General features: G+C 39.2%; 2 protein-coding genes across 5 annotated transcripts in view; one reads left to right on the top strand and one right to left on the bottom strand.

Moving 5' to 3' along the window:
• DOCK1 (dedicator of cytokinesis 1) overlaps positions 1–24,323 on the bottom strand; it is a 365,804-nt gene that overhangs the window by 182,939 nt on the left and 158,542 nt on the right. The gene's annotated exons all lie outside the window — the stretch shown is intronic.
• Positions 1–24,323, top strand: part of INSYN2A (inhibitory synaptic factor 2A) — a 59,672-nt gene that overhangs the window by 9,631 nt on the left and 25,718 nt on the right. For 2 of the 3 annotated variants that reach the window (XM_083506184.1, XM_083506185.1), the window contains 3 exons: positions 6,013–6,094; positions 13,036–14,236; positions 22,820–22,912. In XM_083506184.1, the coding sequence (XP_083362310.1) occupies positions 6,025–6,094; positions 13,036–14,236; positions 22,820–22,912 (1,364 nt within the window). In that variant the 5' untranslated portion in view covers positions 6,013–6,024. The remainder of the gene's footprint in view (positions 1–6,012; positions 6,095–13,035; positions 14,237–22,819; positions 22,913–24,323) is intronic. The other variant, XM_083506186.1, reaches the window with a different exon arrangement.

The raw sequence follows: 24,323 nt of genomic DNA on the forward strand, positions 1-24,323 counted from the left end.
CACAAACACATGGGCTGCACACAATTTTGTAGGCTATTCCCATGGAATCTGCACTGCTGCAGTAGGGAGGATGCAGAGTACATGGGGAAGATTCATAGGATTGGAGTGTGAGGCATGGTCATTTAAATGTCATTTCCACAGATAGGAGTTTCCCATACAGCTAGGAGGATGCCTAAAGGACACTCAAATGAGCAGACATTGCGCTATAAATTATTTCAAGTACCTACCAAAGAAAGAGCAGCTTTCTCCAACATTCTCATTTAAAACATAATTAAAAGTCCAAAGATATCAGTGTTACATCTATGTATGCTTATAGTGATTCAGAATTTTAAAAACAAAGCATTTCTATTAACCCAAGATGACAAATGATTATGCTACTCTAACAGTCAGATCTCATCTGCATATTTTCTCAATATACAAGCCCCACTGTGTCCAATGGGACTTCTACTCAGATATATATTCATATGATTGCAGTCTAACTCTTTTAAAACAAGGAAAGTATTAATTTCTGTGACAGCTGAGTACATAGAATGGGCATGAGATTACAATTATGATGTTAAATATTTAGGACAATCAAAACAATGTTCATCTCAACTATGTAAAATGCCTATACTGAAAACTTAGCATCGAATTCCCTAATTTTCTATAAAGAAAATCAAGCCTCTATCAATGTGCCCACAGCAGAAACATGTAGCAGCACAAAACTTGGCATTTTATGTAAAGTTCCTGCATCTGGCACCTGGTTCAATAGATATGAAAGGAAAACCTATTTGAAACATAATATGGAAGTAGTTTCAAGTATCTGCTTTGGACAAAATTCTAAAGGTTACAAACAAATTCTTTTCAGTGATGTAATGATTTATGAATACCATCTATCTCATTTAACATAATGTCAAGGATAACCCATTTAAATAATTTCACACTAGTTCAAAGGCTGAAAAAACAATACGGGCTGGTAGACTGACAAGGAACTCAAAATACTGGTGCCTTCACTGTTTTCTTTTTGACACCTGCTAAAAATGCTGATGCGAATTTCAGTACGTTTTAGTAATTTAACTTTTTGTTATATGTTAGTAATTTAACTTTTGTATGTTTTAAAGTATTGTTTTTTGTAAACTGCTTTGAGGATTCTTTTTTAAAACAACAACAATCAAGCAGTATATAAATTTTATGAAATAAATAAATAAAAATACTTGAAATGGCCCAGACGTCTAAAGAACAGGGGCTTAAATGCCAATAATATTTTACTCAGCATGTTTGTAGTATGGTTCTCAAGCCATTCCACTCTGTCAATATTATTTGCATAAAGTTGTGTCCAAAATAACTTGATCCAAGTTATAAACTGCTTGACAATTCAGACAAGTCTATCCTGCTATATACTGCCTTTACATTTTAGTAACACTTGTAAAAGGCTCCCATCAAACCAGACACACACTTAACATTATTTGACTTTACGGTAACCAAAACTAGTTGTTCCAAATGACACCCAACTTGATATAAATGGCCAGATATGTGCTGTACAACATTATGGTATCCTTTGCCAAAGCAGTTTAGAATATGAAGTTGTCTAACTATGCCAGAGCAATGCTACAGGTGCCATAGCATTAAAGCATTTGCAGTCATGCTGAATGTAAATTTGCTAGGGTGGTTGCACATAGTCACGAAGGTGGAAATGTATCCAAACTCGCGGGGGGGGGGGAGAATCCATGCTATTTAGTAAGTCTAAACTTAAAGGACCCTTGACAGTTAAGTCCAGTCGCAGACGACTCTGGGGTTGCGGCGCTCATCTCACTTTATTGGCTGAGGGAGCCGGTGTACAGCTTCCGGGTCATGTGGCCAGCATGACTAAGCCACTTCTGGCGCAATGTAACACCGAAACCAGAGCAGTGCACAGAAACACCGTTTACCTTCCCGCTGGAGCGGTACCTATTTATCTACTTGTACTTTTTGGGGTGCTTTTGAACTGCTAGGTTGGCAGGAGCTGGGACTGAGCAACGGGAGCTCACCCCGTTGTGGGGATTCGAACCGCCAACTTTCCGATCGGCAAACCCAAGAGGCTCAGTGGTGTAGACCACAGCGCCACCCGTGTCCCTCTATTTAGTCAGTCTACTTAGCCATTAAAAGTATAATGTATGCTTCACTGTGCTGAGTAGCCATAGGGAACTTCAGAATTTCAAGCACTTGTTTTGCTTTCATCCTCCACCATACATTCTCATCAGATAGTGTTGGGGAGGATTATGTGGGAGTGCTCTCTCATCAAGGTCTTTTTCATGGACCATCATAATTTTTTATGAATGCTGTTCAAGCCCACGCTTTGAAAAACTGTTTTATTAATTCATAAAAAAAGAATTCACAGATTGTCCAAAGTATCTCTCAAACAACACCTGCTTTCCCTCTCAGTGTGATGCTGCTCATCTCTTGAAGATGTAGTTACAGGCTATTTGAATCCCTAACAAAGGCCAAAAGTAATATTCTATGTATAATGTCTGGCCTTCTGGTTTCCATGGAGACAGAGCAAGGTTGAAAAATATGGAGAGCAGCTTTCCTCTTTGGAGGCATTCAACTGAGGGTAGTGGATATGGTGGAATAAGGTGCAAGTCTGGCCATGGCTGGAGTTTAATTGGATTGAAGTACAATTTAACGGGGGAGGGGGGGGACATGATGTTTGATACCTTATTCAACTTGAAGTGTAGAGGCTAAATGGCCTGTGATAAATATAAAAAAGGTAAACTGAGCATGAATTCAGCTAGTCATGACATATATTATTTTTTTTAAAAAATAGCAACATTGGGAAAGACTGGGCTGCTTCTTAATCCATTAAAATATATCTCATTTTATGAACAAGAGGCAAATGCGCACAACAGGGTGTGCAGGATTGTTCTGATGTGAATGATCTTTCTAAATCCACTTGTCAGAAAGCCCCCTATGTCAGTGAAATGTGTGATTAGCAGAGATAACCCTCCTGCTGCTGGATGTGACATTACACCAATACTTGAATAAAACAGTATGAAAGATGGTTAGCTCATCATGAACTCCTCTTTATTGTTCCATACATATCTCCAGTCCGGAGATATCCTTTTACTCTTTCAGTTCATGACCAAATTTCCTGCAGCTTTGTCTTGCTATCGGTTGTCCTCGTTGCTTCAAATTTAATTTGAGAACACGGTTTCACAGTCTGAATTTCTCTTCCTGCTGTTATTATTTACTTCTAAATCATACTTTCATAAACACTTTTTTTTTTTTTAAAAAAAAAGAGGCTTCGCAAAATAAAGTCGTAATGTATTATACTCTCCAGTAGAAGCCTTGGAGAACAGTAGCGGAACTCAAACTCATATTTAATCCCCCTTCCTTTTCTATTTAACATCCATTGTTTTTTGGATAGTCTGCTCAGTATTGTAAAAGGTGGATGGTTTGTTGTTATAGTAGTTTTAGAGGGGAGGTAGCTGAGTGCAGAAGCAAGTCACCCTACACCAGCTTCCTGGCAGGTGAGATGCTGTTACTTAACAAGAGAGAGGGGGCAAAGTGGCAGGGAGATCAGCAAAATGAAAACATACCAGTGGAGCCAACCTGGCACTCCTGCCAGTGTGTTTGCAGTGCATCGATCTCTATGCCCCTCTCACTCCCAGTAAGCAACCCACCTGCGAGGAAGCTATGGTAAGCCACTTTTGTCTGAAGGGAGACAGGAATTGGCTCAGTGGGACCAAGTGGCAATTCTGCATGAAACAGCACAAACACAGGTAATGGTTTGCAATACAATTATGATTGTTAGGGAAAGCTTGTTCTCTAATGTAAAATGGGCAGGCTTGAAGGATCTGTTTATTTGTTATCAGAACCATGATGTCCATCAACCAGAGTCAGGTGCCACACAATGAATGGAAACAATGTGAAATTGCAGTTCAAAGGGTCTGGGGCAATTCCCTACTAAACTATAGTCATACACTGAGATAACCTGCAAATACATATACAAATTTACATCTGTGTTATTACTATAGGTCAAGACTGCCTTCACAAAAACTGAAAACTGGCCAGCAGAGCCACACAAAGTAAACAGTCCAAAGTAAACAGTTAATACATTTCACGAGAGTGGGAACATGAAGACTGAGAAGGAAGAGAATAGGACAATGACTATATTTTCGTAATTAGCAGCTAAAAGGAAAAGCATTAATGTGACATGACTCGTAAGTATGAAGTCACTATAGATGAGGAAAACAGATGGTCAGGGATGCAGTTTGCCCAAAGATCAAACAAGTTTTGCTGTGCCTTTCATCAAACAATTGGGAATCAAAAAAACCTTACTGATGTGCCAGTATATCCCAATCTACCGTCTGGCCAGCCCTGCTCTAATGAGAAGCGATCACATTTTAGATGAGAAAGTGTGACCAAAGTCCAGGGGGTGAAAAAACCACCTTTTAAGAATGCCCAAAAGCAAGACTTTTGATTCCATATGCCTTCTTCTTTTAACCTAGAGCCCCTATTCCATACTGCTTTCCAGTATGCTTTTGAAGCTCTTCAAAGTTTCAAAGGCCCCCTCTACATGAAGAACATGGCCTACTAAGGTCCAAAGCCTATTGGGCATGCAGAGATCATCACACAATTCTTATGACAAAAAAGTGGTGTTGTGAAGTGTCAGACTTCAAGGCTAGAACTGGTGACCTTATGGCCCAAAGCTTAGACCTAGCCAAGTGAGCTTTCTGTCTTATTTCAGCACATAAGGTGACGGACATGTAACTACTTATCAAATGCTATTTGGAGCTATGCTGTTGTCTCAGTGACAATTGCCCCTGTGATTGACAGGCAGTGTGATTTGGTAAGCTATAAATACTAAGAGTCTGGGTCTTTCAAAGTTGCCTGGTCAGTAGATGCCACCTGTCTGTTTGCACTTCAGGCCCTAGGTTCAACTTCCTTGAGATTTGTCTCTTCTTCCCAGATTCAGCTCAAAACACACCACCTGTTATTTTCTATGTTGTATGGAACAGCCATACAGTTTGGTTGAGTGGAAGAGTCAGTAGGATAACCATGCGAAACCAAGCCAATTTTATTAAGCACCTTGAATTGCATGTGAAACATAAGCAAGTAAATCTGTTCTTCTGAGTAAGGCAGCTGTTACATGTCAGATTCCACTTGAAAGTCTATCAGTCTTTCAGTGGGGTTGTCTGTCATTTTCTTTGAATAAGAAACTGAGCAAAAAAATTCTCGCAGCTCTACTGCACTTGTTGATTATAACCTGCTAATTCAAGCATAAGGTTAAATATAGTTTCTAATAAAAATGAGACACAAGTTAATCAATAGCATGTTTTATGTCTGAAAATGATTTATGTTTGGCGGGATGTTTTCTATTTCTAGGTATTTATATAGTTTGTCTACTAATGTCTTAAAAATTAGTTTCTAAAAAAAACTTGCCAGTTTATGAACTGCACATTATAAATTGCAAATAAATATGAGATGTCTGCAAATGTCATTCAAAGCCACGATGAGCAGTTTTATCTTGCAAATGAGCAAGGAGATCACATGCATTTTTTAAAATACCAGTTGCAATTCTAATGGCAACATATTATGTTACATACTGCTTTTTTTACATTAGGCTAATTCATATGCTGTTTCACTTCATATTCAACAGACCTTGGGTATAACTGCTAAAGGTGACATAGCTGCCATCTTAGGTTTGTTCCAACAACAACAACAAAATGCACAGGGCCCATTTAATAGTTTGTATGTGGCTGCAATAATCAGATTGTATTGTACATACTTTTTTTAAAAAAATGTGTTTTTTATAAATGCATTTTTTATTAAAGTTCAGACATTCAAGGAAGAATTTCATTGAATAGACACAAATATTGCAGTGTCAGAAGGCACAACACAATAGTGGCACCTTTGCTCTCCTGAAGGGATGGGGTCAGTGCTGTTCCTCTGTAAAGTAGTGGATTTTGCCATAGGTGGATTGTAGTACAACAAATTAAGCTTCCTTGAGAGAACATGTAACCTATCAGTAATGGAATATACCCTGTATTTTAGGTGAGTGGCAAGATGGCTAAAGGAGCTGATAATGAGATGTGGAATCTTTCGTCTCCAGCCTCACAATCCCTTAATAGTGACGGTAAGTAATTAGTCATGCCATTTTATGATACCACTGTCTCAAGTCCCACATGTCTTTCTGCAAGTTTAGCCTTACTTACAATTTCACTTAAAAGGCCCTTTGTTTCATTGCAGATGGTCAAAATGTGGACTGCTCAGCTACTTCATTAACCCCTTTTCCTTACACCAGGCATATTGTCCTTTTAATTTGAACAAAATTTAAATTTTAAAACAGTGAATCATCTTTTTTAAAAAAATTAATGTGTTGGTGGAAAAGTCAGGATAACAGGATTCACCACATCCTTATCAACAGTATGTAGGAACAATGGGATTTGCTGCACAAATCTGTAATATGTACTGCAGATGTACAAGCCACGTACAGCTTGAATGTAGACAAATAAAACAACACAGTGCATCAAAACAGCATAGAACAGGATTTCTTATACCCGCACATAGATTGTTTTATGGCACAAAAAGTTGCCAGTCCACACTGGTTTGTCCATGTTGTCCAATACAGTCGTACCTTGGTTCTCGAACGGAATCCGTTCCGGAAGTCCGTGACTTACGAAAACGTTTGAAAATCAAGGCAACGGTTTCCAATTGGCTGCTGCAGGAGCTTTCTGCACTTGATCGGAAGTTGCGGAAGCCACATTGGATGTTCGGGTTCAAAGAATGTTCACAAACCAGAACACTCGCTTCCAGGTATGCAGCGTTCAGGAGCCAAAAGGTTTGAGTCACAAGGTGTTTGACAACCAAGTTATGACTGTATTGTCTACTCTTGACTGCCAGTAGCTGCCCAGGATCTCAGACAGAGGGGTCTTTCACATCACCTGCTGTCTATCCCTTTTAAGTTTAAATGCCAGGAACTGAACCTGGGACCTCCTGCATGCACAATATGTGGTCCCTCAGTAGCACACACTTCTTTCTGAACATCACTTTGTCCTTTTTAACACTGAGCTTGCTGCCTAAAGTCACACTGCAGCCTTTCTCTAATACTAGATATGTGGAGCTAATGATGATTGCTCCTGTCACATACTGAACCATCCACACACACAACATTTCTCCCCCATTTATTGCTGCTTCATAATTTCAGGGTTCAACTCAAGCTCTGAAATGCTCTAAAGCTAAGATCTGTGGATCGTGGTACATATCAAACTGCACCATATCCATGTTCAAATCACTGGAGTCCTTTTTGTTACTGTATAGAACACCAAGATCTTTAAATGGGCCCTCTTAATAAAAAATAAAGAATATTAACATTATATATATACACATATACACATATATATATATATATATATACACATATACACACACACACACACACGTTCTTTAGGATATTCTTGTCATTACCCTATGGATTTGTCAAAATATTCAGTGTGAGAGCTTGCTGTACATTGTTTTCAAACACAGTTTAACACCATTAAACCCAAAGTAGTGGGTTCCTGGAAATTCCTAGCGTGACATAGAACACAAAGTTTGAACCACTCACCTCCTGACATAACTGAACAGCTTAACATTTTTCATCAGCTTGTATCACTGTTGTTCTTAACTTTACTGCACATGGTTTAGCAGAGCATATTCTTTTTATACATTTGTTAAAAACAATTCACGCAAAAGTGTTTTTTGTGTAGGAGTGCAAACCTCTTTTGTGCAGCTTGCATGTTCTTGCTGGCATTCTAAAAACAGGAGCAGCCAATTCTCCATCAGCCCCAACTGGCAAAGCCAAAAATCAAAGATGATGGGAGTTGTAGCCTAACAACCTCTGAAGCTACCACATTGGTTACCTCTGCTAAATACATCAAGTTTTATGGTGAACTGTAGCATGAGGGTGTCTTTCACACCCTGCCATCTACATCACACATTCCTTCTTAAGAAAACAAAAACCCATAACCTGAGCTATATTGCAACTCAGTTGGAACCCTTAATAAATACACTGGGTTCCAACTGAGTTTAAAGCGTTACGATCGGAATGTGGAAAATATGAGAACAACAAGAGGAAGGCAGAAATGAAAATATTGGAGATATACTTCAGAGGTCCAGAGTATGGGAAGCCCAAAAAAATAATAATTTGGATTGTAATTTGGCTTTTTATTATTACTATTTTTAATTGGATTATGATTTGATGGATTTGTTAATTGGATGTTCTTATTGGAAAACTAATAAAAATGATTTTTATATATATAAAGGAATCCTTAATAAATACACTGGGAAAAGAGGTCAAAGCAAAAACTCTTTTTTAAAAAATTGGCAACCGTGTCTTAAAGATTTAAACCAGAAGTCTAGTAGTAACTCCAAAAACATTAGTTTCCTTATCTAACTGGAACTTTCTACAAAATCTACAAAAAGGCTTTGCATTATGAGTAATCCCATTAATAGAAACTAGCATGAGTACATCAACCTTTGATTACTCGTGCATGAGTTTGCTACAACTAGCATATGGTAGTGTTTTCCAGAATTAGAAGGGGTCTATCTACAACAGAATATGGGTTGTACCCACAGCAGTACCAGCAGAGTTCTGTTGCCACAGCAGCACTTCCATTTCTTCTCCTCTTCCCACATGCCTCCAAAATCTCCTCCAGAATGTCCCTCAACCCTCTGGAGAAGATTTCGGGGGCATACAGGAGACTGCAGAGAAGAATAAGGGAAAGTTCTGTTCTACTAGCACATGTCCCTTGTGCTAGCTCAAGCTCATGCACCAAAGACATTAGCTAGCCTAATAAATTATCACCAAAATTAACTATCAGAATAGGACTATGGTCACTTTGTAACCCAGGTATATTTTACAAATCTTCAATTTATTCCTAAACATAGTTAAAATGCACAACTGGGATAGCTCAACTGGTAGACCATGAGACTCTTAACCTCAGGGGTAATGGGTTCCAGCCCCATGTTGGGCAAAATATTCCTGCATTGCAGGGGGTTGGACTAGATGACCCTCGTGGTCCCTTCCAACTCTACAAATTCTATGATTCTGTGCTTCTTTATATTAGTTAATTCAAGTTAATACATAAGTAATTTATAAATTATCAGTTTATTGCCTAGTGAAGCCATGCTACCAATATTACTATACTGTAATACTGCCTTTTGAAAGAGTACCATGAAGTCCAGTAGAATGCCAATGACGGGATTTTGTAGTGTTAAACCAAATTAATAGACTGTTGTACTCCAATATCTCTAGCTGGAGATACAAAACTGTGTATGAGAAGCTACCATTCTTCACACCCGGTGTGGAGAGTTGACTTGGTTTGCCTTGACGGCTCTAGGCCTTCTGCCTTCTATAAAACAGGAGACATATTTAGAGGTTTCCTAGGAATGTGGTGATGTTTTCATGGTAAAGTATTCTGAGGTTGCAGCGCTTGAAAGCCAGTACAGTTCTAATTGATTCACTGCCATTGTGTTGTGCTCAGGCAAGAAGAGAGAAAGGATACAAACAGGTAAAAGCATGAACTTTTGGGTTGGAACCAGAATTCATGCATGCTGGTGAGGGAGGGAGGGAGGTAACCTTTGCTGATTCACTCCTCCAGCAGCAGCTTCCAGTGCCACATCCCAGGAGCATTGGGGACTGCAGTGGAAAGAAAGGAATCAACAAAAGCCACCTCTGCCAGCAGGTTACCTCCCCTGGATAAAAGGCCTTCTGCCAGTAGAAGAAGCTTTTCCATTTTGATCCAAACCGCTGTCTTTTTCGGATTAGCCAAAGTAAAGTTTGTGACTCCTAAACCCTTTTAAAGTTAATTCTCTTGATCTTGGTTGATATTCAGTGCATCTGTTGCATCTATTTCATCTTCAAGTTGTGGGTTCACCTTTCAGAGGCTATATGCAAGCACATAATAGTTTGCTTAGGAGGTAAAAACCTTAAGATCACTCATTTCCCTTTCCCATCCAACTAGTAATTTATCCTGTCCACCATTCTTGCTTCATAGGTAGATTACCTTGTTTTCTCATGTGCCTTTTTATGCTACTACTTGACTTAAAGCAGCAGGCAAGGTGGCCAAGGGAGCTATCCCATTGGGGGGGATGTGATATAAAGGACCTTCACTCCTTCCCACCACCCATTTATGTAGCCACCCAGATCCTTCCACATTGAAGGGATTGCTTCCTGCTAAGATTTGGACTGTCTTGGCTAAGATTTTTGTTTTAAGCCTAGGCCATGTTTATCTGCAATGCCTTATTCCTTAGGGAAGTGAAAGAAAAGGCAAACAAGCACCAGCAGCTGTTATTCCACCTGAATTGTGTATATATTATTTTATTTTGAAAATGTACTCTACAGTAAAACAAGTGTTAGTTTTTTGTGATTTTTCAGCTAGTTAGGGTTGTTGTTTTTTTGTTTGATTTCCAGCTACAGTTTTCCTCACTGTAAAACCCACAAAAAACATTATAAAAATGGATAAGGAATCAAACATGGCCGAATTCTCTCCTCATACAATTTGGCACTGTCCCTCTGAAATCAGCTTTTATTTTCTTACTTCAGCAATCAAATAAACTTCACCATGTGTATAAAACAGCTGTCAGGCAGCATAATAAACTAAGGTGTGACCCTCTGAGTATTCCCTGAACAGAACAGAGCAGCCACCTGCATCATCTTAGCTACTCTTAATAATTGAACACAATATGAATATTAAATATGCAACACAAGGTTCTGTATTTTGCCATTTATAAAAATTTCCTTGTTTAAATGACATTTTAAATGAAAAACATGGAATGCATAGTGCAAAACAGTATTTTCACCATGGAACACCAATTGTTCAGTATTTAAATTTTGATGTTTCAATTGCCATGAAAGGAATTAACAAGATGCATACTTTCAGAAACATTGGATTTGCTTACAAGGAAACTTTTTTTTTAAAAAAAAGAAATCTTGATGATTGCTCAAGCATAGCAGTGTATCCCCTAAAACCATTCCTGTCAATATGATGCATCACACAACCAAACCCCACTTAGCTCCATTCTCACTGTAAAATGACTGGTCATACATGCACATCTGTGCCCACACTATAAGACCTAGACTTTGTTTTTGTTTTAAAAGTGTTTATCTTTTCAAATGTTAATAATGAAATTATCAAAAATTCAGTATAGCCAACTCAATTTCAAATCTAATAAATGACCTCTAAGGACCGAAAAGCACCTTAAAGAAATACAGAAACTCACCATTGTTTATTGACAATCACTCTGCAGAATAAAATATCCCCCTTTAAAAAGCTTTAGACAAAGGGACATTATTTATCATCCATCTTGCTGTTCATATTTGGAACTATTCCAAGAGGGGGAAATACTTATTCCCACCTTACAGAAGAATGCAAAGTTAACTGCATACAGCTGCTTCAGTGCACTGGCCCCAGGTTCCAGTACTCTCACTGACATATGTACGAGTAGGGACTGACCAATCCTTTTAATCATCGTGGAAAATTAATAATAATTTATTATTTATATGCCACCCATCTGACTAGGTTACCCCAGCCACTCTGAGTGGCTTCCAACAAATTAGAACGTGATATAGCAGACACAGATCCCTTTCTTGCACACATGGCACTACCTGTCCCCCTATATTCACACACTTTCATCCTCCCAACCTTGGGAGAGCCAATGACTGATCCAATATCATTTAATATTATTTGAAAAATATTCCAAATCCAACGAAGTATCTCAAGTCTTTCCTCACCTGTTTCTGTCAAGGTAGAATCACAGAAACGTAGAGTTGGAAGAGACCCTGAGGATCATCTGGTCCAGTGGTCCCCAACCTTTTTTTGGCCATGCCCCACCTAAGCATCTCTAAAATCCTGACCCCCCCCCCATGTCATATAATTCTTATTATTCAGAAAGTGAACTCCTATTCACATGGAGGAAGCCTAAAAGGCCATTAATTTGGTCTAAACCAGCTTCCAAATTGCCCCCCTTAAAAATGAAATTGCTCCCCACGTTGGGAACCATGGATCTAGTCTAACCCACTGCAATGCAGGAATAGGAAGCTGTCCCATATGCGGCTCAAACCTGCAACCTTGCTATATTTTGGATTACAACTCCCATCGTCCTTGACTATTGGCTGCGCTGGCTGAGGCTGATAGGTTGCAGCCCTAAACATCTAGAGGCATCTAGGCTGGAACAACTGTTCTTTCCAATATGCCATACTGGTACTCACGATGGAGGCATTAATACTGGCATTACAGAAGAGCTGCATGGGAACCTAAGATTATGTAAAAAGCTTTGGACACCCTGAAGTGGTTCCCACCCCCCTCACATCATCATTAAGGCCACATTGCTCAATCAGAGCTCACCTAAACTGACCCCCCCCCCTGACATTACCCATGAGATTACGCTGGGTGGTATTCAGCTAAGTTTTACTTCACTAAAATTAATGAACCTAACATAGTCATGCTCATTAATTTAAATGGGTCTACTCATTTAAAGGGATGTGGGTGGCACTGTGGGTTAAACCACAGAGCCTAGGGCTTGCCGATCAGAAGGTTGGCAGTTTGAATCCCCGCAATGGGGTGAGCTCCCGTTGCTCGGTCCCTGCTCCTGCCAATCTAGCAGTTTGAAAGCAAAGTTCAAGTAGATAAATAGGTACCGGTCCAGCGGGAAGGTAAACGGCATTTCCATGCTCTGCTCTGGTTCGCCAGAAGCGGCTTAGTCATGCTGGCCACATGACTCGGAAGCTGTACGCCGGCTCCCTTGGCCAATAAAGCGAGATGAGCGCCACAACCCCAGAGTCGTCTACGACTGGACCTAATGGTCAGGGGTCCCTTTACCTTTACTCTGTGTAAAGCTGAGTTGTATACTAGCCATTGTTTTACCAGAAAATAAAACAACGTAGAGAACAACAATATATGTACATGTGGAGATTACCCCCTAACCAATAGGAGACCCTAAGCTTACTCTTTTTCCTTCAAAGTTTCAGATGTTTTGATTAAACACCTACATACTTAGTGCAATAAAATTCTTCCTAAAAACTGTTTCTGAATACAGGAACCATGGAGAGTAAGGAACCCAGCAAGTGCTTGCTTACAGCCTCTGAAAGTGAAGTTGATCCAGCAACATCCCTTGCCTTAGAGATGAAATACGCACTGGATCCCAACCGGCAGATCAAGAAAAGAAACAAAGCCCTGCAGGTGAGATTCAAAGACATCTGTGACGCCCAAAACGAGCAGAGAGATAAACAACTCTCTACATTACAGCAGAGTGACAAAAAGGAAGCAAAGCCCATCTCTTACAGAGCAGCTTACCGGAAATATATGACAGTGCCTGCTCGGAGATCAATCCCTAACGTTACTAAAAGTACAGGAGTTCAGACTTCGCCTGAACTTAAAAAGTGTTACCAGACATTCCCCTTGGACCGGAAAAAGGGGAGTATCATCAAAAGCATAGCTTCTGTTGACACTTTTCCAAGTCAAAACAATGGATTCCTAATAGATGTTAAAGATAAAGACAGCAAAATCTCAGGGGAGGCTGCTCAGTGTAGCAAGAAAGTCACTGGATTTGTGACAGCCGAGTTTATTTCACATACTAATGAACGCATGAATGCAATAGAGCAGCCTTCTAGTGACAACTGTTCGGAGACATGTAGAAGCACTGATTTGCACAGCTGTACTAAAGAACCTCCTTCTCTTCAAAATTCAGCAGCTTCTGTTTTAGACGAGCCTGATTACCAGCTGCATGACAAAGCAAAACACCACAGTGGGCCGTTGGGGAACGAGGAGGCTAATCCATCCACCCATGGAAAAGTGTTCAAGACAGAAGTAGCTTCTGTCTACTTGCCTGCATCCAGTTCTCACGTCTCACTGACGGACCTGCAAAAATCTGCAGCAGGGAATGACTGGTCTCTGTGCCCGACCGAGGAGGACAAAAAAAGAACAGTGCATCTTAATGGTCTGCAATCACAAGCCGTAAGTGCAGCTCAGGCCTGTTCGACGCAGGCACAGTGCCAATCAACCGAATGTAATGAACAGACCCTTCAGATACATGTTTCACCTATGGAAGGAAAACAGCCTTGTCAGACAGCAGTTGCTGTGAGTGAAGGATGCCAACAAATTGTGCCTCACACAGAAGTGGTAGACTTGAAAGCACAGCTACAGATGATGGAGAACTTGATCAGCTCAAGTCAGGAAACCATAAAGGTCTTGTTGGGTGTTATTCAGGAGCTGGAAAAGGGAGAAGCTCATAGAGAAGGGTAAGCTGTTTTTGGAATCCTCCTTAATATGCATGATCACATCATCTGTTAAAATAGTTAAAATGAATTCTACTAAGCAATTTACAGTTCCATTTATATTTTTATGTGCCCTTAATTTTTTTACTTTGAATGTGTTAGAACTGCTGTAAGTGTACATTCAACTGCATTTGCATCATATTGCTGTATTAATTTGGGGTATTTTCACGAGATAATTATACCTGATTCACCATACCTGCAATACATAATTCAGTGTCTAGCTTGACACTAACATACTAATGCTGCAAATGACCTTCAGTCTATTTCATTTTGTTTCTAATGCACATATAATAAATTAGGATTTTTGAGTACAACTGTGCTCCTAAGATAAACATACTTTTGATATCAACACAACTGATTCAAAAGAAATTAAAATATAATCACTTTACATATTAGTCTCAAATCAAAAAGTCTTTAAAAAATAGTAAAGTTAAGAAATCTTTGCTTAGTTCTTTAAAAACAGATTGCTCTGGGAGGCTAACAGGAAAACATTCAACGGAATACTCAAACAATCCAAAATATACAGCAGCGTCATTTGACAGAAAGGGAATGCAGAGAGTATTTTAAACATGAACGCATGCAGTCCTGCTTTTGTTCTACAATTTCCTATAAAAGTGTTATACTCAGTGTTATTTGTACCAGCATAGCTATTTACTCAGGCTCAGCTAATTAAGTCTTTATCTGATAATTGCAACTTTTGTGCTTTTGGCATCTCATATGCACCCCCCTCCTTCACCCCTTTAAAGATGCATTGTCTTCATTTGCTGGTTAATTCAGCAACTGCATTCTAACACGCATATACTTTTCAAATTAATGATTGCATGCTTCAAACACCTCCATGCTTTCTAACTGTTTTACGTAGCTCTTGCTTCCCCCACTCCAGTAAACATTCCCCCTTTTGACTCTTTACACTGAAAGTACCACTATGTTCTGTGCAAAGCTCCTGGTGCTACTCTCACCCTAAGTAAGCAGCTGACTAGTGTACACGCCCTTATTAAAATGGAAGCAGGTTGCTCCCTGGAATCAAGTTGTTAACATTTTACCCCACCCCCCTTCTGCCCCAAAGGTGCTTGGACTATTAGCTTTACAGAGTTGATTTAAATGTATAGCCTACCATATCCCCAGTGGTTGGGTCAGGTTACACAATTTTCAATACAGCAAGACTCATTTCCTACTTTTTAGCTGCTTAAATGTGAACTTTTGGTTGTTGCACATCCTTTGTGATTATATACAGTAATTCATTCCTTTCACTGGTGGTGTTAGGTTTCTCAGCATAGTATCTTACGACCTTTCTACAATAGGAAAATTCTATCCAAGTTCTGTTGCTTGTGAACAGTCTAAATATATTTTCCCTTCGTATTATTAAGAACAGAGAGTTTTTAAAGTACTGAGGCTGCAATTCTGTATTCACTTACTGAATTCAATGGGATTTACTTTTGAGTAGACTTGTGTAAAATAACTACTACCCTTTTGAGGTTTTTGCATCTATTCCTATAAAAAACCTAAACTAACTCAGAAATCTGTGCCAGTTTATTTCATTCAAAACCTCAGCTTTCAAATAACGGAATGCATTTCTCTTACATATAGTCTAATGATCAGCATATTTTCAAGTCAGTCAGAAACCCATCTACTTGGTGATGCTTTGATCCCTTTGATTTAACTGGTTATCAGTGGATGATTTATCAGTGTGCAAGTTTTCAAGATCACAGAGCTCTGCTTCAGATAGATTGCTATCTCACACTTCTTATTCTGCCTGCCTGAAGTATTCTGCGAAAGCTTAAAGCTATCACCATGCTAATTCCAACACCATCTGACTTCATTAGAGAGCTTAGTTTAAATAGGTTCCATTATTATTATTATTATTATTATTATTATTATTATTATTATTATTATTATATGTTGTTCCCTGCTCTTCTGCTTATAGAGCATCTAGTGCACCTTCCATCAATCCAAAGAAATGCAAAGCAACTAACTAACTACAAAAGCAGCAAAAATTTCCTCTAAGTGCAACAATAAAGTGTGATGTTTCCCTCACTATCAAACCTTTTTAAAACACCACTACCAAGAAAGCCCTGTTTTACAACCAAGCTGATGGCCCAGGAAGTAGAGCCTTCAAGGCTGACCTCAAAGCTCAGGCAGATCTTTATGGGAGCAGTGTTCTACAGATAACTAAGTCTAAGACCTTTTAGGGCTTTCAACTCTGAACCCAACACTTTAAATTGAAACCAGAAATACATACATAACCAGAATAGAATAGCAGGCTTTTCAGATGCTTCGCGGGTCTACAGCAAATGCATTTTGGACGAAGTCACATTTCCAAGCTGTTTTTCAGGACACAAGAGTTGTTGTAGTCCAGGAGAGATAATTGCAGTAGTCTAGTCTGGATTCATTTATTTTAAAGCACAGGTGGCGCTGTGGGTTAAACCACAGAGCCTAGGGCTTGCAGATCAGAAGGTCGGCGGTTCAAATCCCCATGACGGGGTGAGCTCCCGTTGCTTGGTCCCTGCTCTTGCCAACCTAGCAGTTCGAAAGCACATCAAAGTGCAAGTAAATAAATAGGTACCACTCCAACGGGAAGGTAAACGGTGTTTCCGTGCGCTGCTCTGGTTCGCCAGAAAGCGGCTTAGTCATGCTGGCCACATGATCCGGAAGCTGTATGCCGGCTCCCTCGGCCAGTAAAGTGAGATGAGCACCGCAACCCCAGAGTTGTCTGCGACTGGACCTAATGGTCAGGGGTCCCTTTACCTTTAGTCTGGATTCATTTATTTTAAAGTAAGTGTGCCTACTAGGAACTCAGTCTAAAGCATGGATAAGTGAAGCTGTCTGTCTTCTCCACAACTTCTCATGCACTTGAGATTAAATCTCCTTCTCCCCTCAGGTGCAAAATCTTAATGACTGATTGAACAATTGTATTTATATATTGCCCTTCGTCAAAATTATTCTGGGGTGGGTCACAACAATACAAGAGTTAACAATGCCGCCCCAATATAACCATAGGACACAGTGATATCAGCAGCAGATTAAAATGCCTGAGTGTTGTTTTTTTTAAGGCCTACAATATTAATGAAAAAGGCCTACAACCTCAGTGTCTTGCAAGCTACTGTGTAACTGGGGCAGCTCATCAACAGAAGATCATAACCAGCCAATGAATAAGCTTTGTATATTGTAACTTAATCATATATTCCAGTGGTTTGAAACAAATCTTCACAGAACCCTTCTCAACATGTGGTAAGAGTTCTGCAGCCAGTGACCGTGCGAAACTGAAGCATTGTTATTTGTGAACTGAATGCATGACATAGACCATGCCTGAATATTTTACATCAACAGTACATTGGAGGGGAAGACAAGTGGCAGTGGTGCAAGCTCTCTTTGAAAATGAGTTATTTGCCATCACTGATGTTCTCTTTGAGGAGACTATACTAAGCTCTTCCTGCCTTCCCCCAAAACTGCTTGATCCAATCTAACTTCCTTCAGTAAAGGAAGATTCTTCACATGCTCCGGAACATGCCACACTGTTCAGCAAAATAGTACTTTCCTCAGTTCATATGGGTTTAAAAAATGAAAATTCTATTATGAACTAAATTGTACACATTTCCCAGATACTGTACTTAAATGAGAGGGCCTTTTCTGTGGTGGCACCCCAATTTGCAATGTCCATGCTAGGGAGGCTTAACTTGTGACAACATTGTAAGAGGGAGGGGGTTGGTATCAGGTGAAGAACTTCCTGTTTTAGATAGCACTTGAAGTCCTAGTCTGTGTTTAGCTTTTAGGGGGTTTTTTTGTTAGTCTTGGATTTTTATGAAATTATATTTACTTGTTCTGCATGTTCTAGGTGAAGAGCAGTTAAGAAATATTTATAATATATATATATATATATATATATCATAGGGAAGAATATGCTTAGAGTGAAACCCTGTCCCTTTTACTCGATCTCTCAGCAGCTTTCAACAACACTGACCATCCTCCTTGATCAAATGTTCAGGATGGGAACTGTATTGTAGTGTTTCCATTCCTACCTGCATCCAGAGAGTTGAGGGAGTGCTCCTTGCCCACACATGCAACAGCACATGGACTATGAGGTTGCAAAGGACACTATTTTGTTCCCAGTACTATTTAATACCTATGCAAGTAAGGCAAATGATAAAAGGTAAATGACCAAGGATACCTTAAGGACTGCCAGAGCTCTTATATCCCTGCTTGATCACAGAGATCGTCCAGAAAAGTGGCTTTTAGTTGTCCCCCATGTAGAAGTCAGGCATTTAGTTTTACATGCCCCATGCTGTGGAGTACTTTTCCAGCAGAGATTCAGCAAGCACTGCCCCTGTTAATTTTCAGGAGCCTCTTGAAGACTTTTTAATGCTGGCAGGCCTATTCAGTTGTTTAAACATTTCCAAACGACTCAGCCATTTTTATGATTATTTTAATGGCACATTTTATTGTACCTGCTGTATGCCACATTGACATTTTATATGAGTAGGTGGTCTATAAATATTCTTTATTAATAAATGACCCACTCCCTTTCGTGGGTCATACCAAGCACAAGTTTAGGTTGGCTACCAAGGTCAGCCAAAACGCATAGACCTCTGGTGATTAAAATACTGTAGTAGTACGCACAACTGCTTGTATATCGAGTAAATAGATCTATGTATTACAGAGAAGATCATGCTGGCCAATGTTATTGTGAGGTTTTTCATTGACATTAACAACTTTAATAGAAAATGTATTTTGTTTGTTTGTTTGTTTGTTTCATTTATGGCACACCTTTCTTCCAGTGAACTCGGGGCAATTTATCCTCACAGCAACCCTGTGAGGAAGGTTAGGTTAAGAGACAGGGACTGGCCTGAGGCCACCCAGTGAATTTCATGACTTACTGGGGGGATCTGAACTCTGGTCCTGCATGGCCTAGTTCAACACACCACACAGCACTTGGCTTTAGTAATATTAGAAATGCAAAGAAATCCAAATCAGGGGTGGCCAATCTGTGGCCCTTCTGATTCTGCAGGACAACAAAACCTAACATCCCTTACCATTGGGAATTTAGGGGAGTTTGAGTTCAACAACATCTTGAAGGCCACAAGTTATTTACCACTTTTCTAAACCAAGTGGGATTTTCTACTTTTTAAATTTAAGATTGCCTTCTTTTATGAAATCCATGACCCTTTTGCATAAAAATTATGTACATGCTACAATAAGGGCTTCTTGAAATCCTATTTCAAAGGTGAAACAAGACCCCTTAAGTGTAGCAGTAAATATGTTAGGAATTATTATAACTCTCTCATAAAGTAGATATATTTACATCTGTAGTTTATTTTATTATGTACAGGTAGTTACTCAGTTTGGATCCTTGAAGAGAAAGTATGTTATTGTTAAGTAAGATTGGACTATCTGAAGATATTTTAACATCAATACAGTTATTTTGCAGATAACGTCTAAGGTGGAAGCCTTTTCCTATATAGGAAAAACTAGAAAGATTATACCATTGGTGCAAGATTTTAATCAACTGAGCTCTAGATTCTAACAAATGCAGCATTCCGCCAATAAACACAAATCAGAGCAGCCATTTTCAGATTTATTCATGAAAACTTATTTTCCCAAAGGAGGATCAACTCTCCTTTACCAACCTGCTTGGTTTCTATGCTATTGCATTTATATTCCAGCTTTTTCTCCAAGGAGCTTGGGGTGGCCTACATCATTCTCCCCTCTTCATTTAATCTCCACAACCACCCTGTTAGGGAGGTTAGGCTGAGAGGCAGTGACTGCCCAGTGACCTTCATGGCCTAGTGGGGATTTGAACCCTGATCTCACAGGTCCTGGTCCAACACCCCAACCTCCATGCCTCACTGGCTATCAGTGACCACTCATGATTCCCATTGTTCCCCTCAAGGCTCATTTTGTCTGGTGCAAGTTCTACCACACTGCTTACACAAAGGCCCCTTCTGGCTACCAATAGCACCTTTAGCAGCCTGCACTAACCAGTGATGTCAGCACAGTAATAGTGATTTTTAATTGGTGTATGAACTGAATTTTATGGATAACCCATAAGCAACCTACGTATTAAGAAAAGCTGCCAAAATTTAGAACTTTCCATTTTACAAGCCTTGAATTGATACTTAGCATACAAACCAAGTATTAACAAATGTTTATGTTAGTTATTGTTAAAACAACCAAGCACAGCAGACACAGTAATTGATCCTTTCTCAGTTCCAGTTCATAAGTGCTTTAATGAGACTGGGAGATCTTAGTGCTTAGCAGACTTCTTTTCACAAATCCACTGGAGGCCTTGTATGATGCTGATTGTGTCTATACTTATAACAGCTATATCAGCAGGCTAGGAATACAGGAAATCATTCTTCAGATATCCCTGCTCACCTTTTTGAAAGTCAGTTATATGCTCCCAGTTTGAGGACTGATGAAATAGTAACAACCTGCTGGACTGAAAATTATTTTGCAGAAAAAACGAGGAGAGAGCGAGAGCAAGCAGTTGTTACAACAGCAAGCAGAGGGGGCTTTTCTTTTTCTTTCCAGTTTGTATGCACAGACTATGCAGCTGGAATAATTTTTTCCCAAGCCTTGGATTATTCAGAACGCATTCATATGTCTCTTGTATTCCAAGTCTATTTGAATGCCTATGTATTTTTCAAAGACAACTAAACCTGGGATTTGTGGAAATAATTCTGATTGCAGAGAGCAAAATAAGTTGCTTATGAATCGTACTCAACACAGTCTGTCTTGGGGGGGGGGAGAATGTGAACATTAGAAAAAGAAAGAAAATGCAAAAGGAACCAAGATATATGGATTGTTACAAAAAAAATGTTGTCTGTATTCCAAAATTGCCTTTACGTGCAGCCGTAAAAATATTAAGACTCAAATATTATAATAAATTGATTGGCATGTAAAAAATCAAATAATCTGTAATCACAGTTTTCCACACAGTGAAGAAAGCAATAATTTCCTTTATATTATTCACCAATCACAGAAAAAAAATGTACGGGAGGAGGAAGTCAATTTCATTATTTAATAACATCAACTGTTTATTTAGTTCACACAAACTGCTTTCCAATGCATTAATCTAAAAATTAAGCAAACTTTCCTGACTATGCCTACTATGTGACTCATGCAGGAAGATGCCATAAAATTATTATTTAGCAGACTATTCTTTATGTCATCAAGACTCTAAAATCAAATCAATCTCCAATTTATTAAATCGGAGGCTGAATGAAGTTTACAGACACATTGAATATTTAGGACATCTTAACTAATCTCCCTTTCACCTTTCAATAATAAGCAATACCGTGTTTATTCTCTCAGTATGTATCAGTACAAGCATTCAGTGAGCCAAGACAGTTTAAAAGGATGCACAGATAGAACCTGCAAAAAAAAGGTTGCTGTGTGGACTGCTTCCAGTCAATCAGCAGTGCCTTCTTCCAGAATCCCTCTCTCCCAGCAGAGAGTATTCCACACACCCTAAAGTTACTCAGGCATCACTGAGTTAGAGGAAGGAGTGTTAGGGCTCCTCCAGCCCATTCATGTGTGGTGCCATGTTGGCTACAGAAGCACAAGCATTCAAAGACTTAGTTGACTTTATCATATATGCATGGAACAAAATTCTCTTCCTGAATGGTGGGGGAAATGCATAATCACAACTAGAACCACTATGAGAGAGAGCATGGGAAGCTGCCTTACACCAAGTCATACCTTTGGGTCCATCTAGTTCAGTACTGACTGAGAAGCAGTTCTCCAGGTTTCACACAAGGGTAATAAGTCTTGAGGATGAAACTGCAGCCTACTCTTCAGCTTCTGAAGACCTGAATTCTCTATTTCAAAGTGAACATCTGGCACTGTCAAGACTGAGTTTGCTGTGCCCAGACTATATCCAATGAAAAAGTGGCTTATTGATGGGAAAACTCCTGCTAAAACCCAGATCATATGCGCACAGCATTCACATCCATTTGAATAGTAACGATCCTAGTTCTAATGTACAGCCAACAAAGTGGTCAGTTTTTGCAACAGTCAAGAATTAAAGCTAATCCTCAAAATTTGAAGCTAATTATGTGAAACTGAAGTAGTTAACCCCCAAATTGGAGCTAGCTCTAGACGTAGGCCTGATCCTTGACTTAATATTACATCTGGCTTGCCTGCAGTGCAGTGTTATGTTGAGGGCATTAACTTTCTACTAGGAAGTGGGACATTGAGATTTTAAACTATCCTGCAGATAGACTCAGGAGAGAGACATTCTCTCAACTGCTCAGGCAGCATGCATAGACTTCCTTATGGTTTTTCATTGCACTTTCCTCTGCAAACGCTACATTTCCTACAGGGACAGCTGATAACTATAATAATTAAGCTATCAGCTCTTAGCCCTTTTTGTCCAAAGTAGTGTTTCTCCACTGCAGAAAAGAAATGTTTGGCGAAATATCTGTGAAAATCTGTGGGTTTGCAAAATTACATTGCTGCTCACTCCTGTCCAATTCCCTCCCCCCTTGCAAAATCCACATGGATTTTGAATCCAATTCCCTACATAATTTTTTCACATGTATTCTTTCACAGATATTGTTCCATGGGGAAAAACCTTTTGTCGAAATCGGACCTTGACTATGTAATGAAAGCTTCTTCTCATTTGTTGAGACTTGATCCATTAAAGTAAGTCTTCTACTATTAGTGCGACTGGACTGTTATAAATCAATTATAAATTATATTAACCTAGTTCAGATATAGGAACAATAAGGGGAGGGGTGGAATCTATGACTTTATCATTGATCCAGTAATTTAAGGATGGCTTTAAACAAACAAACAGAATAGAAATATTAATACAATCCTCATAGGAAGTTCTTACACTGCCAAATTCTGCACCAAGTTCAGCAACATACTTGGGCATCATCTAGCCAGAATACCCTGGAAAATTCCACACTGAGTTCCCAAATTCCACTGTGGTACACTATACCTCTTTCCCCCTCTACTGAACATGCCCCCTCTGCCCCAAGTCATACCACAATGAGACCTGAACACAGCTTTTCACATTGGCATAAAATGTCGGCATTGCATCTTGTGCAAAGCAGGTGTAGAAGCTTCTAGTTCTCTAGTTGACTAGTTCCTCAGTGTTGCTCTAAGAGAATTATGTAACATAGTCCTGGATGCCCTGTATACATGCACATAAAACCTCTTACAAAACACCCAAATGCCTTCCTGGAAGTGGCAGGGAGGACTCAATTATCAACAAGCAGAAAATGCTATGTGCAGTAGGCATGCCAGGTATGATGAAAGGCAAAACAAATTCATATAAGCTAAATCCACATAAGTTATTTTTAAATCCACTCCCACAATTCCAGGGAGTGTATTATCCCATTGCATTTTGTGGGGGGGAATATACCAAATATTGGACTAAGAAGTCCAAGAGCAAAAATAAATCACTTTAATGCATATTCATACAACTAAAACTGGAATTTTTATGACAGCTACAAAAAAATTATGTAACCATTTATGAGTATTCTACCCCAACGGTAAATAACTGAATTAATCTAGACCAAGTCGTTTTTATCTTTGCATTTAGTGTTGCTTTCATATGCCTTTATGGTTAGATCAACAAGAATATAATCTAAAATACTGAAGTTTACGTTTATTTTGTCCAAATTAGCCTGGCCATAATTCTGAGGGTGCACTTTTTATAGATATTTTCTTGAATGCAGATGTGCTAAAATGGCTCAGAGGCTGTAACAATTCACTGTTCTGCAGCAAATACTGCAAATCTATTTCGACATCTCCCCCTTGTCAAGACAAGAATAATTCTGTACAAGCTAGTATTACACTGACTTTTGCCTGCAGTGGCCACTTCCTTGAATGTTCTTTCAATCGTGCTGCCCCTTTCGCTGTCATCACAAACTTTTGTCCTAGGGGTCTGAACATTTCTAATGTTTTCTGTGATATTGCCCATGGTAATAGCAACAGCAGTTGCTCTTCTAATTTTGCACTCATTCCAAAAAGAAAATACCTTCTCCTTTTTTAAAAAAACAAAAAAATCTACTCATCAAAAATGCCTCTCAGCTAAGATTTTCTT

This window comes from Podarcis liolepis (genome assembly GCF_965112155.1).
Source record: "Podarcis liolepis genome assembly, chromosome: 5".
Classification (NCBI taxonomy): domain Eukaryota; kingdom Metazoa; phylum Chordata; class Lepidosauria; order Squamata; family Lacertidae; genus Podarcis; species Podarcis liolepis.